Source organism: Lissotriton vulgaris, unplaced genomic scaffold (assembly GCF_964263255.1).
Source record: "Lissotriton vulgaris unplaced genomic scaffold, aLisVul1.2 SCAFFOLD_2190, whole genome shotgun sequence".
Lineage (NCBI taxonomy): Eukaryota > Metazoa > Chordata > Amphibia > Caudata > Salamandridae > Lissotriton > Lissotriton vulgaris.
In genome coordinates, this window is record NW_028254584.1 from 66,034 (window position 1) to 83,026 (window position 16,993).

The following is a 16,993-nucleotide window of genomic DNA, read 5'->3' on the forward strand; positions in this document are numbered from 1 at the left end:
GGCCTTCTTGCTGCCGGGTCTGCTAGGCGGGGTCCTCTGTGGGGCGAGTTCGTCCGCGCAGTTGCTGATCCACTTCGTGAGGTTGTCGGCGGCCTGGCTGGGGTTCGTTGAGCTGGCAGGAGGGTGCTGGCTCAGGGAGGTGGCGAGCTGGTCTGCTGTGATCTTGTTCCAGCTTCTGCGGGCGGCCTGTTGCTGGTGTTGGTGGGTCGTCGTTCTCTTGAAGGTGAAGTGGACGCAGCTGTGGTCCGTCCATTGAAGCTCTGTGGCGTGGCTGAAGTCGATGTCTGTGCTGGAAGAGAAGACTGCGTCGAGTGTGTGTCCGGCGAGGTGGGTGGGGGTGGACACCAGTTGCTTGAGTCCCAGGTTGGCGAGGTTGTCGAGCAGGGTGCTGGTGTTGCGGTTGTTGTTGTTCTCCAGATGGAAGTTGAGGTCTCCCAGGAGGATGTAGTCGGCGGAGGAGAGGGCATGCGGGCTGACTAAGTCGGCGATGTCCTCGCTGAATTGTGTGCGTGGTCCAGGGGGTCGGTAGATCAGGGTGCCTCTGAGGGTGGTGTTCAGGTTGGTGTGGATCTGGAAATGCAGGTGTTCGGCGCTGGTCAGGGTGTTGTCGGTGCTGGTCGTGAGACGGATGGTGTTCCTGTGGATGATGGCGATGCCTCCTCCCATCTGGTTGGCGTTTCGGTCCCTCCGGACGATCTTGTAGCCCTCTGGGATAGCAATGTCGGGAGCTGAAGAGGCGTTCATCCAGGTCTCCGTGAGGAAGGCAACGTCAGGGGCTGTGGCGTCTAGAAGGTTCCAGAGTTCGATGGCGTGTCTGTGGACGGAGCGGGTGTTGAGCAGGATGCACTTGAGGTGGGTGCTGCTGGTGTTCGACTTGGCGGGTGCTGGTGCGAGGCTGGTCCGGATGCAGGTGAACTTGCAGGCGTGGCAGCTGAAAGGTCCGTGGGTACTTTGATGGCATTCTGGGAGTCGGCCGGTGTTGAGAGCGGTGAGGGTGGCGGCGGAGTACGTCAGGCGGGTCGGTTGGGGTCTTCGGGGGCCAGGGGTCCTGGCGCTGGGCGCGATCCGATTAGTATCATTCTCAGTTACCTGTTGTCTCTATTTAAGTTCGAATAAGTTCCCCTTGAAGATAGGTTTTTGTTCAAAAACCTATCCTTCTCATTTCGCCCAAAAAAACTTGGAACGGCGAATCAAGGGGAACTTATTCGAACTTAAATAGAGACAACAGGTAGGCATCTATCCTTTGTATAATAGAATAAGACAACCACTCTTAACTGAGAATGATACTAATCTAGCAATCCAGGTCCAACAGGACAACCTACTAGTAGCAGATATTTTAGAAGGCTCAAGTGATACTGCTTTCTGGTTTCAAGAAGTTAACTCAGAAGACTTATACAAGTCCGTCTTTCAACACAGGGTAACGTGACTTCCTTTAATCGTCTAAACTTTCTCCCCGTAAATTCTGGGTGCTCCACCAAATAGATAGTATAAAGACTGCTCCCAGTCTCCCCCTTTTCATTTTTGTCTTTAACGGTCCATGAATAAACTTGCGCCTATAGATCAAAGCGACAATTGTTAGAATCCCAGATCAAAGGGATATTTTTCTATATGTTAACAATGTTATTCGTGCCCCTCTTTACGCCCTTAATTAATAAGCAGACTTTGTGCAACTAGGATGATGTCAACCCTATTAAGAAACTGTATTCTGTATACTACTGTAATGGCTACATCTCAATTCCAAATGTAATGTAACAAGAATTTACAGTTAAGTACGAGTCATAAGGAACAGTAGTAAGATCATATGTAAGAAAGGGACCATAGATAACTATAGGAATCCTATTGCCTCATTCGGAGGGATATATGGAGACAAAAAATTGTATAACTGTTTACTTAACTTTCAAAATCATATGATCTATGTATTTTGATCCAGCCAATGTGCATGTTTTTTTGGTGTGAAATAGTACAATTCAGTCATTATACAAAATGTTTACTGCATTAGCCTGACGTATATTATTTGTACGATATCTATTTCAGGGCGATTGTAAACATTCCCTGGTGAGGACAGAATAAATCTTGTCTTGATAAAGGTGGTAACTAATAAGAGAACCCACCGAAACGCGTCGGCGCTACTTACCGTACAATTCAAGTCTCCATAACCAGATTTGATATGCCGATGTCGTAGCAGTACAACACTGGTTGTTCAACCACGGAGCAGGAATGTACACGCTGTAACCAACAATTTTTATGTTGTACCCATCTTTGTCTGTTCGATAGTGCGGGTCATTATTGAGTGAATTGTTTTATTGTGTTTTATTCTTAAGTGGTGTCTGCCAAAATCCTTGATGGGGAGGGGAACCTATAGCTTCTCCACTGCACTGACTCCGCTAGTTGAAATAAGGAGGTGGACAGGGTGTTTATGACTGGGAGTAATACTTGGAGAGGTTAGAGTTCGGCTGGTATGTTTACCCACAAAAACAGCTAATCTCTAAACCATAAGGAGGCAGACAAGGTACTTAGCCCACGACAAAGTATGAAATTACCTTTCTTGTGACTTGATTACTATTACTTAATAGGCGTGTTTCTCAACAACTTAAGGGCATCTAAACAGTAACAGAGGGAAACTTTTCCTACAGCTAATTTACCAGAACTTACATAGAAGTAAGAGATTTATAAGTGTTAGTTTGCAGTACATCTGTACAAGACAAATGTATCCTGGGGAACACAGATGTGGGACAAGTCGTGGTGGTTACTTGCTTGTGTAAGCCCAGACCACCCCTCCTCCCCCGCAAGGATATTGCGGTATGGATAAAGACATTTTGAAGCACAGAAAAAATAAGTTTTCCAGAACACTGTTGATTTTTTTGCAGCAATATTACAGCACCTTATGTTAGAGACATTCAATAGTTACATAAAACGTTTATCTTTTGATGGATGCTGAATTATATCCATACAGTCCAGCTAGTCTCATTTTATTTTATTTTTTAAAAGGAATGGTGGACTGAACAGCTGTGGGCTACATTTTAGAATGAGGAGGGACTAGGGAGATGCTAGTGCAACAATTGTCCCTCACCAACACACTTCTAATGATAAGCTTTTGAAAACAAAACATAAGTAATAAGCCTTCTATCCCGGGTGCTTAACATCTGAAAGAGAAGTTATTTGTGTGCAATTGGTTAATAAGGAAACCTAAAGGCTGTTTGAGGGCCAGCGTAGGCCTTTATTTGGTGAAAACATTTGAGGATTAATAGTGACAAAGGATTATTCTTTTTGAGGTGATGCAAGAGGGTTACCATCTGGGTTCTAGAGAAGTGCTTGTAATTGATACATACACAAGGTGTGTATGAAGCCTGGCCTTACTGCGTATTACTAAACTATATATTTTGGGAGAACGTGTTTAATCTTCAACACCAAGGACCTGATTTAGATATTGGCGGATGGGTTTACTCAGTCACAACAAGGATGGATATACCGTTTGATGAAATCTAAATCTCATAATATTCTACGGAATTAATATCCAAATAAGGCCCTAAATCTTTTGTAGCACCCTATTGTATACTGTATGTAATAAAATTCTAAAATAACGACTTGCATATACACAGTGTTTTCTGTCACAGACTGGATATAGATCGACCTATACATAGATAAATCTGAAGATACAGATGTGTAAATATACACACACATCTGCATTGATTGCATTAATCAAAAGCTGCATGGAGGTGAAGAACCAACAAAATGGCTACAGCTTATTTTTGTTTATTACCCACTTATTTTACTCTGCTCCTACACTCACTGACACCCATGGCACTCAGGATCACAGTTTACATACTATTTTTTTTACATACGTCAAGCACTTTAATCTGAAAAGTCACTGGAAACAACTATATTATTGTGTTTAATGAAAATGTGGCTTCTATATTCTCCCCGCTCTGTGAGGCAATGTTTCATTGGCCATATGTATAAACAAGAACATCATAATGTGCTACAGGATGAAAGCTGTTCACCTCTTTTGGACGCTCTCGAATTAAAATTTAAAAAATACAGAGGCATCTCAAGCTTTCTTTCTCTCCCCACTCCATGAGGCAAATCCAAAAACATTGAGATAGAAGGGAACCGTATTAGAAGGCTAACATCTCAGCGCTTGTAGTGGGATAGCAAGGTAACAAAAAAAATGAGATGCTTCTCTGCTGTCTTTAGGGTCAGGTGATAACCGTGATGTATGCAGAGCTAATGAGGAGCCTTAATTTAAACAAAGCAACATTATTATCATGTTAAATATTGCAGGCCCCAAAATTGAAAATGCAGCCATGGTGCTAATCAGCGGACTTTAGGATAAATTTGCTATGAAATGAAATGAAATGAAATTAGATTTCTTAAGCGCATGGCTGCCCAAGAGCGTCCCAGCGCTGATACACACAGCTAGCTTCCCAGATCCTCAGATAGCGGACTCATATTCCTCTTGGAAAAAGGAATGTCTTTAAAGATTTCCGGAACCTCTGGAGACAGTGTTCAAGACGGAGAGCTATCTGCATAAATCACATAAAACTGGGTGGGGGTCTGGTGAGGAAGACTGAAGGCAATTAAAACGTTTTGGGAAAAATAGCTGGAGGTCTGAAAAACATACTTTTGCCTGGTTAGCCAAACATGGAGGGGGAGGTCAAAAACAAGCACTGGCTAGGTCAAGAGATTCAAATGTTGGCTTTGTCAATGCAGCTTTGATTTTTTGCTGATGCCAACCAGTACGGGCAAACAGAAAAACAGAAAGAAAAAGAAAAACAGGCGAGGCATGCGTACGTACACATTATGACAATATGGTGTCCCAACCACATCTGCAAAGATATAGTACGAGCCGCTATGGGGCAAAACATTTTCCGCACCAGTCGGAAGGCAGGAACACATTGATAAGATAAGGAATCTCCATAAAGAGGTATCCTTCATAGCAGAAAAATATATGCAACCACTTACCATGGTTCAATACAAACTATTTAAATATGCTGCAATGAAAGGGCAGATTGGCATTGGGTTTGACCAAGTGTTGGAGAATTGCAAGCCCAACAAAACAATCTGAAATCAAACTGCTTATGAACGTTCGATTTTAAGACAATAATTAGAAGCATAAATCTGACCATTATAAAAAAGGAACAATTTAAGGGAAAATAGTAGTACTGTGCAGTTCAGACTTGCAGCAATAAACAACTTTATTACCTGGGCGGAGAACATTCAATTCTGACACTGCAGTAGAAAAGGCCCCAGACTTGGGTTTTTCTTCTTCTTTGTCACTCTCCACCTCCATTTCCTCTTCTCCCAGCTCAATATTTTCAGTACCATCTTCAAGATTCGGTTCCCTTGTCGGTCCCAACTTGTCGGATGGCATTTCAGTCACTGAAAAGAGCACAAAATGTTAAAATTGTGCTCTACTCTAGATTTTAAAAAGATCTAAAGCAGCATCATTTTGTATGAAATACAATGCCTTACTTATGCTCGCAATTAATTATGCAGTGGAGTTTTGGGTGATTGGTGTAAAGGCAAAGTGTATAGTGACGGTCTTGCTTGCACCTTTCCCCTCTGTGAGCAGGAAGCACGGCTTGGACCTATGAGGGGCAGATTACCTCATTTTAAAGTGGCAAGAAAGGAAAAGGGATCTCAAAGACTGTGTGCCCCCCAACCAAGGGAGTTTCTCAGTAATGTATTGGATAAGTGTGAAGAGAGTGTGCCTTACATCAGTGCTCAGAACTTTTACATGAAAAGTGTGTGGAATAAGGGGCATAGCACAGGAAACTGAAAAATTGAAGTAAGTAATCCATGTAATATATGGTATCAGGGCACTTCAGTACACGAAGAACAATGAAATACAAACAGTTGTTCATATCTTATTTGTGTGAAAAGGCCCTTTATTATTACTCAAAACAGCGCCACTGGAGAAATTAAAGGTCAGGGAGGGGTCTTGTAAAAGGTGGTATTAGTCTGCATGGCCTAGAAAGATGGCAGGGCTGGAGACAGCTGATGTATTAGATGAATTAAATGGGTTGCTTCATATGGTATAGCCACATGGGCTAAAATCTCATAGAAGGATACCAGAAAGGTTTAAGGAGCCAGATATGGCAAAAGTAGGAAGGGTGGGAATCAAAGATGTGCCACAGTTCATAGTTTGGTTTCCTGCAGGAGACCATACAACAGTCAATGAAGTAGAATGATCTAGAAAGCATAGGGCACCCTCAAATTAAGTCTGTGTACACACAACATATCTACATTGTCTGAGAAGATCATCAGGACAGATTGTCTTTCACCTGTAGATGTAGTCATAAGGGACTTGTTCATGAAGAACACAGAAATCAGGAACAGCCAGGTAGCATGCACAGCAGTGCACAACAATGAGAATATGAGTGATTTGAGGCTTTCCAACAAGACGGGGCTCAGTGGCAGTCACTCCTCTACAATTTCAGGGATGCAGAATTTTCCACAAGGACTCCACAGCTCCTAACTGGCATTGTTACCCCACTCCCCGAGGAAGGCTGGATCTTCAAATAAATCCATACCGGGAACACTTCAGGCAGCATCTTCACCATAAGTGAAATGTTTTAGCTTGTTAAGAAAAGTAAATTTGTAAAGAATTTCATACTACTGTTTTATCATCATTTATTTCTACATTTTTATGATTTCCTGTTAGAAATCAGGTTATTAGTTGTGCAGGATGTGAGGCCTGACCCTGCCATCCTTGGGGGCACCACAGAGGCGAGAAACCTGGAAAAAGGAGCCCCGCAGGACATTAGGGGACACTCCTTTCTGTTGCTTTTGGTGTGCAGGTCTTTGCGCATGCTTCTTTCTTTTCATCTTACTTTTAATCTTAGGGTAGCCTGGTCCCATAGGGACAGCCTGATAAAAAAAATTGTTGGGACAGTGCGGGGAGCCCACTTCAGAGCTGCCCACCTGGCTCCCCAAATGGCTGGCACTGTTTCTAGGAGCCGAAAACTGCATTCTCCCTGCCTGCTCGGTGCTAGCAGGGTGTCAGATCTGTGGTGGTCGCCCCGCTTTCCTCAGACATGGGGACGGGCCCACAATTGCTGTGAGGAGGCGCAACAATGCTCCCACTTACTCATCACAACGGGGCCAGGTCGAGGGCCTAGTAGAATTCTGGTGAGGGGGCCCCATGCACATCCTTCTCTATTTTGGCGTGTTTGAATGGGCAAACTTCACGGATGTAAGCCCTAACCACCATGGCCATTTTCAGAATGCTTTCCGGGCTCTGAAGGTGTGAACTCTTGGTTTCACTGAGTGTCTGCACCAGCTTTTCTTCTTTGCCTGGCTCCTGGTGTTACTCTCCTTCTGCTGGGTCACAGAAGTTTAGGTCTTCCTCAACTGGTCCGCAGTGGTGTAAGGGGGCCAACCTCACTGCCCCTGGAGAGACCTAATGGCCCTGGGGTTCAATCCAGACAGTCCACAGTTCATCAGGTCATCACAGTGCTTGTCCTTCCAGCTGTCCATGGTGATGCTGCCATCGCTGTTCAAGACTAGGGGTTAGCAATCTGTCTCTCCCTCGTGCAAGAGTTTAAAAGAGTAGGTGTAAAGTTGTAGATGCCAGGCATCACGGCCAAACCTAGTCCACATTCTCCCTTCACACCTGTCTTAATCCTTCTGCACAGAATTCTGGGACAATCCAATATGGTGAAGTCAATTGGTCCGTGTCTAGCGTGGGTGTGGAAGATGCCCACAGTGAGCACTGAGGCCCTTTCAGACATGTCCAGCCAGGTCCACACATCCTCAGGATGCTTGAAAAAGTGATATTTTCCAGAGGTTATGATGATGCTAACTTAGGACAGCGTCTCTGCTTCTATAGTTTAGGACATGTGCGTTTAGGGCCCTGGGAGAAGCCCAGGTGAGGGGACATTGGGTCCCGCGCCCTGGGGAATTGTTCAATCACAAAAAAGTCCAACAGGACTCTCGGGCGCAGGAAGTGTCTCACTCAGTCCTCCAGAAACTTCTCCGCAGACTGATTCAGGGAAGCCCAGCAGGTCACATTGCTGTGAATCAAGTGGCCCATAGTATCCCCCACTCGATTCTCCATGGACTTTGTGATGACTGACAATTGGGAGACCTCGCTTTGCAAGATGTTATGCTGGTATCCGCGGTATCAACTTTATCTGCCACTTTGTGGTGGTAAGCTCGTAGCAGTTTTACCTTGCTAGAGACACCCGCTATACGGCCCTCCAGAGCCTCTCTGAAGCCACGGATAGCTACATGGAGGGCTGTATAAGAGGGCTTCTTCAGGAGTTCTGGGGAACGCTCAGGGATCTCCGACCAACTCTGGCGAGTGAGCCTAAGGGTGGACTGATGTGTGGTGGTATAGTGTGTGATGATGTTGCCCTGCTGATGTCTCTGGGCTCAAGCCATACCCATGGTGCCACTTAGAACATGCCTCTAACGTGTCAACACTCCACAACACAGACAGTGCCAATGTCAGGAAAGGATGGCTACAACAGTTAGACCAGAACACCAACAGAGCTCTACAAAGGCCAGAGAGAGGATGAGCAGAGCCACAGTGCCCCTACGTATGCAGAACAGCGATCGGAACAATCAATGACCCATACGGCATACCAAGGAGACAAGGGCACTCAAGAGGGGGACAGGTCACAGCTTAGAGACAGAAGATCGCAACCATCTGCACTCTCCAGTCTGAGCCCAGAGCATAGGAGCCAATCGGGTCCCAGGACGAATCCCCTCCACAGGTTCACTGATGCAGCACCACCGCAACTGGGTCCTCCAGCAGGACCACAGTGTGAGGAAACCACAAAAGCTATGGATCCAATTCCCAGTTGCCCACATGCACAGCCCCAGTTCAGGAAGCACTTTTGGCCCTGCAGCGACATCCAGGCTAGCATAGCAATTTCAGTCACCATCAATCCAGCGCCTGTCGAGGGCTAGAGCTAGGCCCCTGAGAAAGGGGCACCGCATCCCCTCCAGGTACAGCCAGGGGGCAGCTGGACTTGAACTCGACCCAACAGCAACCCCTGCACAAGTCATCCTGAGGCTGGTGCCAGAGGAGAGCGAGACAAGGCTCCAGCGAGCAGAAGAACGAAGTGAGGCACCCGTGTAGATTACGGCCAGAGGCAACTCCGGTCCCAGCAAGTCCGGGGGAACAGTGGGCACCCATTCTCCGCAAGTCAGGAATTGGTGCGGGTGGTCCCCCAAGGTGCACTTCCCTAGAGCACCACAGCTCCAGTCAGAGACGTATCGGGGTTGTGCAGACTCTTGCTGCGTCGCAGTCTTCAGGGCTCTGGGTGTCATGCAGGAGGAACTAAACACTGCCTCAAGTCCAACAGAGGAAGGCTACCGGTCATGGGGGGCCGGCATCCGCAGTAAGGATTTGGCAGCCAGGAAATCCTGGGCCATGCCAGGTCCAAAATGTTCACCTGAGGAGGCCCACACAGACCTTTGGCTCTTTCAGAGGCAGCATTCCAACGGCTGCCCAATGCTGAAAAACGCTCCAGGGTGCCCTGGGGTATGCAGTAGAGCTGGGGGTGCAAAAACAGCGCAGGGGAACAGGATATTTTATGGATACGGTGGTGGGAGACTTAGTTCCCTAAAAATGTGTCTTGTTGGCCAGCTTCCCAGGCCACACCTCCACAGCGTCAGAATACCCAATGCAAATCCCCTAATAAAGCAGACAGCCGTCAATACTTTTAACCCACGATTTTCCCTCATCTGACATTTGAAAATCAGTTAAATAATGAAACATTTACATCCATCTGCTATTTTAAATACGCGGAGGACTTCATCTCCCCATCCGGATACCCGTATGTTATGGTTAAAATAAACTTAAAAGAAAGTTAGCTGTAAAGAAGAAAATATAATTCCTTAAAAAAACAAGTGAAATGATTAACAGAACAGGATGCCACAGTAATATGCACAACCAAAACTGCTTTTCAAGGAACACTACTTAAACAATTCCTGAACACAATTACTGATCTCATATCTTAGTTTTATAAAGGTATGTCCTGTAACAGTATAAGAAGTGCCACAAATCATACATTTTTAAGTACTACTCTCACACAACATGACCAACACCTCAAATGAAAACACTTTAGTATAGTGAATTCTTAATGTTACGCACAAAAACTAAACTGCAATGCATTTATCAACCAAGGAAGGCTGACCGTTAGCCTTTTTGGATTTCAAACCCATGATGTACAGTTTAAAAGCAGCTCTCGAGCTGAACAACTCACTCCTCCATCAGTACGATTACTATGACCTGTTACCCTAGCGTTTCACTGCATGGCTCTAGTTTTGGAAAATGACTGATAGTTATCTTCTGCTCTCAATAATTCACAATCGTAGAATGTCAGAACTCAACTGGGCAGACAACTGGAGAGCAAAGTCATCTCTTCAGTAATGGATTGGTATATAAGCTTCAATAAGTGAACTGCCACCTCAAAAGAAGAACCTAGTTTGACTAAGTTAAATTATCCTACTCTCCAGTTCTTAATTTATAAAAAAAAACTCTGCTTGATACTTTCTCTGTTAGGTTGGCTCTTTACAGAAAACAAAAAAATTCCACACATTTATCTTTAAAGCAGAAAAAATATAGGTAAACAATTTCAAAGCCCAGAGGAACCTGAATAATCGTTATTAAACCACACCATTTTAAAAATCAGGGATATGTATAAATGCAATTCTCATACAAAAGACTGTCCCTTATTAAAAATTCAAAAAATTCTGCTCTAGTTTCTCTCCACCTATGTCATGTTTTTATGCTGCAAACAAACAGGCCTACCTTTACCCGCTGCGGAATTGGAGGATTTACCTTTTGATTTTTCAAGATCTTCTTTGTATTCTTTCTTCAGGAGTTTGACAATCTTTTTGCTGTAGTTCGATTTCTTTAATTGGAAGACTTCCACTTCCTCTGCTAGAAAAAAAACATTTTAAGTAATAGACTGAAAGACAAAACTGCAGCATAGATCATTACATAATTAAATTTGCATAACACTCAAAAATCGGAAGTCATTGCTTTTTAGCTTTATTAAAATGTTAAGTCAAAACATAATAAGACTTAAAGTGTGAGAATGAAGTGCATACCATAATTCAAAGGGGGTCCTTTAAAGTACAGTGCATCCCCTTGGGGCTGGCTTTTCATTAATAGATGTGTGATGGACAGGTCAAGAGGGCACAGACTGGGATTGCAAAAGGACCCTGCAACACCTCAGCAGTGTGCTCTGTGAGGAGAATACATCTAACCAGAGGGCAAGGATTGGTGATGGTCCCTTATCAGTGCTATGTATCCTGTAGCGAACCAGGCTGTAGGAGCAGACCTTGGACAGCTGTGCTGGTGTGGTTCAGGAAATTAGCGGGAGAGTTCCGGAAAGGTAGAGGGCTCACGTGAGGTTGAGTTTCGCCGATTCCATATTATCAGCAGTTACGCGACTTCAACCGAACATGATCGGTCAGAACCCATGCTGCGTTTATGCAAATGCTCTCAGTAGGGTTTATCAGAGCCGCATGTCTTTCAGACAACATACCACCTTAAGATAAACGTAATGGGATAAAAAGAAAAAAGATTTTTTGAGCCCCGTTCATCAGCATACATGTGAAAAGGTGAGAAATCGCATGACAGAAAGGAGCATAGCTTAGTTACATTAATGGAGTGGGGAAATCCTACTGCCTGCACATATGAATACACTGACGACCAACACGAACTGCATACATTATAAGGGGTTGTCATGGAAAGATGTCTTGAGGAGATCAAGGAGAGGTTCTATCTAACTGAGAGGAAGTTCTCTTGCATGGATAAATGATTAGGTGAGTTGGAGGTGAAAGCCTAGAAACGTAAGTCGACACTGCCAGGCCAGATGAAGGTTAAAGATTGTGCAATGTCCACCAGAGTCGCTGCAGCAACACGCTGAACCAGAGAAAACAATGATGGCTGCCATACAGAGTCTTTTGGGTTCCACGTGCTCCCAAAATGTAAGATGCTGAGAAGTTACTGCTCGAGTTTTTGATGGCCGAGGTAATGGGGCCTGAGAACTCTGTTGCACTGGACATTTGCAGCACGACCAGACAGCCCACCAAGAGGCCCAGGAGTGAGACCCTCGTGGATAGACAATATTATTAACCAAAGACAAGCAGTCAAGGGAGAGGTTTTAAGAAAAAAATAGTTTACAGTTCAAAGGAAGCAGTATTTGTCTGTTCCCTGGAGTGAGTCATGACTCAAAATAGAAGAAAGGAGTTGCAAATGATAAAGAAGGAGCTGCCAGCTATGAACTGATGTGCATCACTATGGTTCCCTGTGCAATATAAATGTCTGTAAAAGACAAACATTATATCTTCACACAGCCGAATGAAGCATCTAGGACCTACTTGAACACAGGAGGAAACCACAAGCTGAGGCTATGCATCAGAGACGCCAGAGGTTTGAGACTTAATGCAATTGATGTGGGCTGCCGAGGAGTCCTCTGCTGTGGACAATTTGAGTTGATGAATAGTTATAAAGAAGTGTGCTGTTACATTCTTTTTGTTAGTGAGATGTACTCTTTGCCTTGCTCTCTTTCGTCCCTTTCTAGGTCTTGTCTACTAAGCTTATAGATTTCTGTTGTCAAGGCCCATTGTGTACTGTACCATTACTTACAGTGGTCTATAGTTATCATGGTCTGGCTTTCTTGTTAATCTCATTTGCTTGCTTCTTAGTTAATAGTTTTCCTTCCCTTTCATGTGCTTGTCCCTCAAATCTATAACGGTATCCTGATGTGTCGACGTACTACAGCAAATTAATTGACTCGGTTATTCGCACTCACACCACCCGTAGGACGGAAAAGGGGGAGTTGTTCATCTTCTTTTATGAAGCTAAAGAGGCCAGTTTTTGATATAAAGGATTTCTGCCATAGTATCAGTTTAGACTCTGATGGCCATTCTTGTTCCAATTCTGAGAATCATTATCAGATTGTATTCATTCATTGATCTTGGGTCTTCAGTCTACCTCAACCCAAAAACGTTTTGGAAATGTTCATTGTGTATTCAACTATATTCTCCTCACTGGAAAACATTTGAAATGGGTTGCAACAAAAGTGTTTATGAGAAATTAGCTGATGCATAAAAAAAAAGTCTCTCAGCCACTCTTGTATTGATGTGATTTGCATTTTGTACCATACCCTTAATAATAAATGGACCTTTCATCATAAATGTGTACTTTCAAAACACCCGTTTTGCCGTTTTCTTCTGCTGATACACTCGCTTTGAATGAATATTAGAGATTTTGCCAATTTGTTTGCTTTAAGTCATTAATCAGGGCCTTTTTCGATATAGTTCTCTGAATCAATAAGATTTTCTATAGCTAAATCCCTTGCAGGCATGTTTATCTTATCTTGATCCAGATTTACCCAAACATTCAAGGGTGTATTGGTTTGCCCAATTTTTTGTTAGTGTCACTCCAATGGAGCATAACTTTTTTTCACCATACTTCTGACTGAATAACTTGCATCTGTATACAGAGAACTACCCCTTAATTTTTCGTTCAGCAATCAAGGGACTGCATGTGTATTCTAATGCTCTCCCTTATGTGTTGCTCCCCCCTCATATCCCCACCCCCTCGCTGGACAGTGCTCCCTCTGCCACCCCTAGAATGTCTGCCATTGCGGCCTATTTTAAATTAATTTTCGAACATCACCCTCCAAAGTTCTGCATTGCATCCAAGCCTCCCAAACCCACACCTTTCCTGGTGGCTCGGTGCAAAAGGTCTCGCAGTTATGCTTGTTTGAGTTATTGGCATTGAAAATGGCTATGCCTTTTATTTTGGTTTTGGTTTATAAAACAAAAATAAAAGCTATTGTCATTTACAATGGCATTAGCTTAAACTCTCATAAATACGAGACCTATTGCATTGCAAATGCTGGTTATCTCTTGCCTGCAGCAAGCTCTTAGTCATCTATTTGTGAAATATCGCATGTCAACCATACTAAAAACTTACAGGGAACTTATAGCCTGCGTAATGCTTATCACTGGTTGGCTAAGTTGTCATTTGCTTGCTTGTTACTTAACGGCTTGCATTCTACTTCTTGTGTTTGTCCTTACCGCGGGCATAGGCTCTTTATCACCCCAATCCTTTTGATTGGATGACTTGTATGTAGCGTTCCACTGCTCACATTGGGAGAACTATTTTTTTTAATTAAAAAAATCTCTCTATGGCAGTGCATGTGTTTTTTTGTTCCTTTTCACATGTTGCTTCCCCACCCACAAATATCCACCCCATTTCTTCCTCTTCTGTCGCCAGACACCATTACCCCCCTATCCTTTGCACTGAAAAAAAATGATTTAATATTTTGTGAGGACCAGCACCAGCCTTTTGCTGCCAGATCACCCTACAGCCCAAAAGGTCCTTTTTGCTCTTCCTCTTTTAGCTGTATTCTTCAAAAAGCACTAATCAAGACGTACAACAATAAAAAAAACTCCAACGTCAGATGTATATATCATGCGGGGTTGAAAATTGATGTTTTTTTGTAAGGCAGTCATTAATAGTTATTATAATTTCAATGCAATGCTTTAATTGGAATTTTTAACAAATATAAGGAAAAGAAACCTTTGAAAAGATGCATTTTCCCTGCCTGATATTCCTGTAGGCTAATTTGCATTTGCTCTCAAATGTCTCCGAGCAGAGGATTAGAATTTGAAAAGGTGTGAAATGCTTCCCCAGAAGCAAACAATAACTGGACTGAATGTGCAGAGATGACTCCTCTGAACCTCACTGAACATGCTGGTGAAGGAAGTTTCGCTTGCACAAAACATGCGCTGAAAGGCATATCGTTTATTATTCAGTGATCTTACAACCCAGCCACAGCATACTATTAGTTGTTTTCATTGTCACACACATTTGTAATATTTTGATAGCTTAGCTCTTGTAGGCTTCCCTTAATTTCTCGAGTTATCTCCTCCCTTTAGCATAGACCAAGTACACCTGTTCCTCCTCTGCTTTTTGCAAAACACTATTTTTTTCATTTTCTATGTATTTCAGTATTATTCCTGGATGAACAGTGTGCTCTCCTACTTTGAACACAGGCATACTGCATCTTATGTATGTTTCTTTGATCCACTCTATTGGCAAAGCCAATAGCACTCACATATGAGAGACCTACTGGATTTCTCAATGCTTGTTTGGCATTACAGTGCCTAATCCTGGTTGATGGGTCTGGAAGGCAGAGAACAGGATGCCCAAGACAATTCTTGTGTGCAAAGAACCCTGATTTGCCAAGACAGACTTCTATCTCTGGGTTTTTGCATATAACAATGGGGGTTCACTTGAAAGGATGGGAAACAGGATGTCAAAACAATTCTAGAATGTCCACTAATTGGTTGCTTGAAATCTCAACTTTTGTTCCTGCCAGACTTCTGTGTCTGGGTTATTGTGGGTACAGTTGATGCCTCACATTTTTAGAGTTAGATTTGGGACCACACTATGATTACCACAGTACACTACCCCTCCCTCCACCCTCCCAAGCTGGGTGTGACCAATGACTTTTGCCATCTTATAAATGACGAAAGTGGGTAGGTTTGGCCACAGGAACTGTTAGCCCATTGGCTAGGACGTGCTCAGGAGCAATTGGAGCTTGTGCCATTCTTGAATGTGGCACCTCCAGAAACCCCTTCAGAAAACGTCTGGATCTGAGGAAGAAGAGGAGTGGACTTGTTGTATGTGACCTGAGAGGAGCCCTGAAGGACTGGACCTGCTCCCTCTTGTCCCCAGGACAAATAGATGGACTCCAAGGGTCATAAGGATGACCTCTTTTTAAAGCTACAGGGATACAACAAGCTACAAGATACAATTTAGCCTCTGTATGGCATGCTGCAGGTTTTTAAGTGTCTCCCCTGGGGGAACTTTAGAAGTGTACTCTTGTGGTGGACTGGACCTTTTTAAAGGACTAAATCATAAGACAAAATCTTTGACTAAGACATACCTGGTTGGTGTACCTGACCAGCGCTCCATACCGGTCAGCATCAACTTGTGCCTATTTCACGGTTTACCACAACCCATATTTGACACCATCATTGACTATCATTGGCACCTTGTTTTTTGGCGGCATTCCTACTTAAAACTTCATACCGCCAGTTCCGATAACTGGATTTGTGTCACTTAGGTTTAGTTTTGTTGATTAAATTCTACTTTATTTTACTCATTCGGCTTGGGATTTTTATTGCTTTGCAATTTGACTAATACTGTTTTGGTTCTGCCTAAAGAACAAGTTACTTACCTTCGGTAACGCTTTTTCTGGTAGATACAGTATCTGCCTGTGGATTCCTCACCTTGTGAATATCCCCCTTGCGCCAGCAACGTTCGGAAAATTCTTCGTAGCACGCCGGCGTGGACGACGTCATAGGAGCACGGCATCGCGCGCGACTCCGTCTGACGTCACCGACTCCATATCAGGCCCACGTCGGCGTGATGACGTCAGTTCCGCCCTTTTTTCCATGCCTTCGAGGCACCCGGACGGACCAACGAGTACATAAATATATATATACACAATGTACACAGTACATGCAAATCAAAAGCAATCAAAGTGCAAAACTATACAAAATCAGATATACAAAATCATAATTACATTTGCACATAAACCCAGGTATAGCAGAGTGGACAACGGGGAGGCGGGTGGGTCAGTGAGGAATCCACAGGCAGATACTGTATCTACCAGAAAAAGCGTTACCGAAGGTAAGTAACTTGTTCTTCTGATAGATACATCTGCCGTGTGGATTCCTCACCTTGTGAATAGAGTCCCACAGCAGTCCCCACTCCCGGAGGAGGGAGTCCACTCTGCTACACCAGGAAATCTTGGAGAACAGAGCGCGCGAAGTGGCCGTCCCTCCTCACCTCAGCATCCAAGCAGTAGTGCTTCGCAAAAGTGTGGAGGGAGGCCCAAGTCGCGGCCCTGCAAATGTCCTCAACAGGAACACCTCTAGACAATGCAGAAGTAGCAGACTTCGCTCTAGTAGAATGAGCTCTAATACCCTCAGGAGGGTCCTTACC

The 16,993-nt window shown here is 43.9% G+C and overlaps 1 protein-coding gene across 2 annotated transcripts in view; it reads right to left on the reverse strand.

The window, feature by feature from the left end:
• Positions 1-16,993, reverse strand: part of LOC147659497 (PAX3- and PAX7-binding protein 1-like) — a 60,314-nt gene that overhangs the window by 32,172 nt on the left and 11,149 nt on the right. Inside the window, exons 2-3 of one of the 2 annotated variants that reach the window (XM_086951698.1) lie at positions 10,796-10,897; positions 5,203-5,379 (exon numbers count right to left, since the gene is read on the reverse strand). In XM_086951698.1, the coding sequence (XP_086807824.1) occupies positions 5,203-5,379; positions 10,796-10,897 (279 nt within the window). The remainder of the gene's footprint in view (positions 1-5,202; positions 5,380-10,795; positions 10,898-16,993) is intronic. The other variant, XM_086951699.1, reaches the window with a different exon arrangement.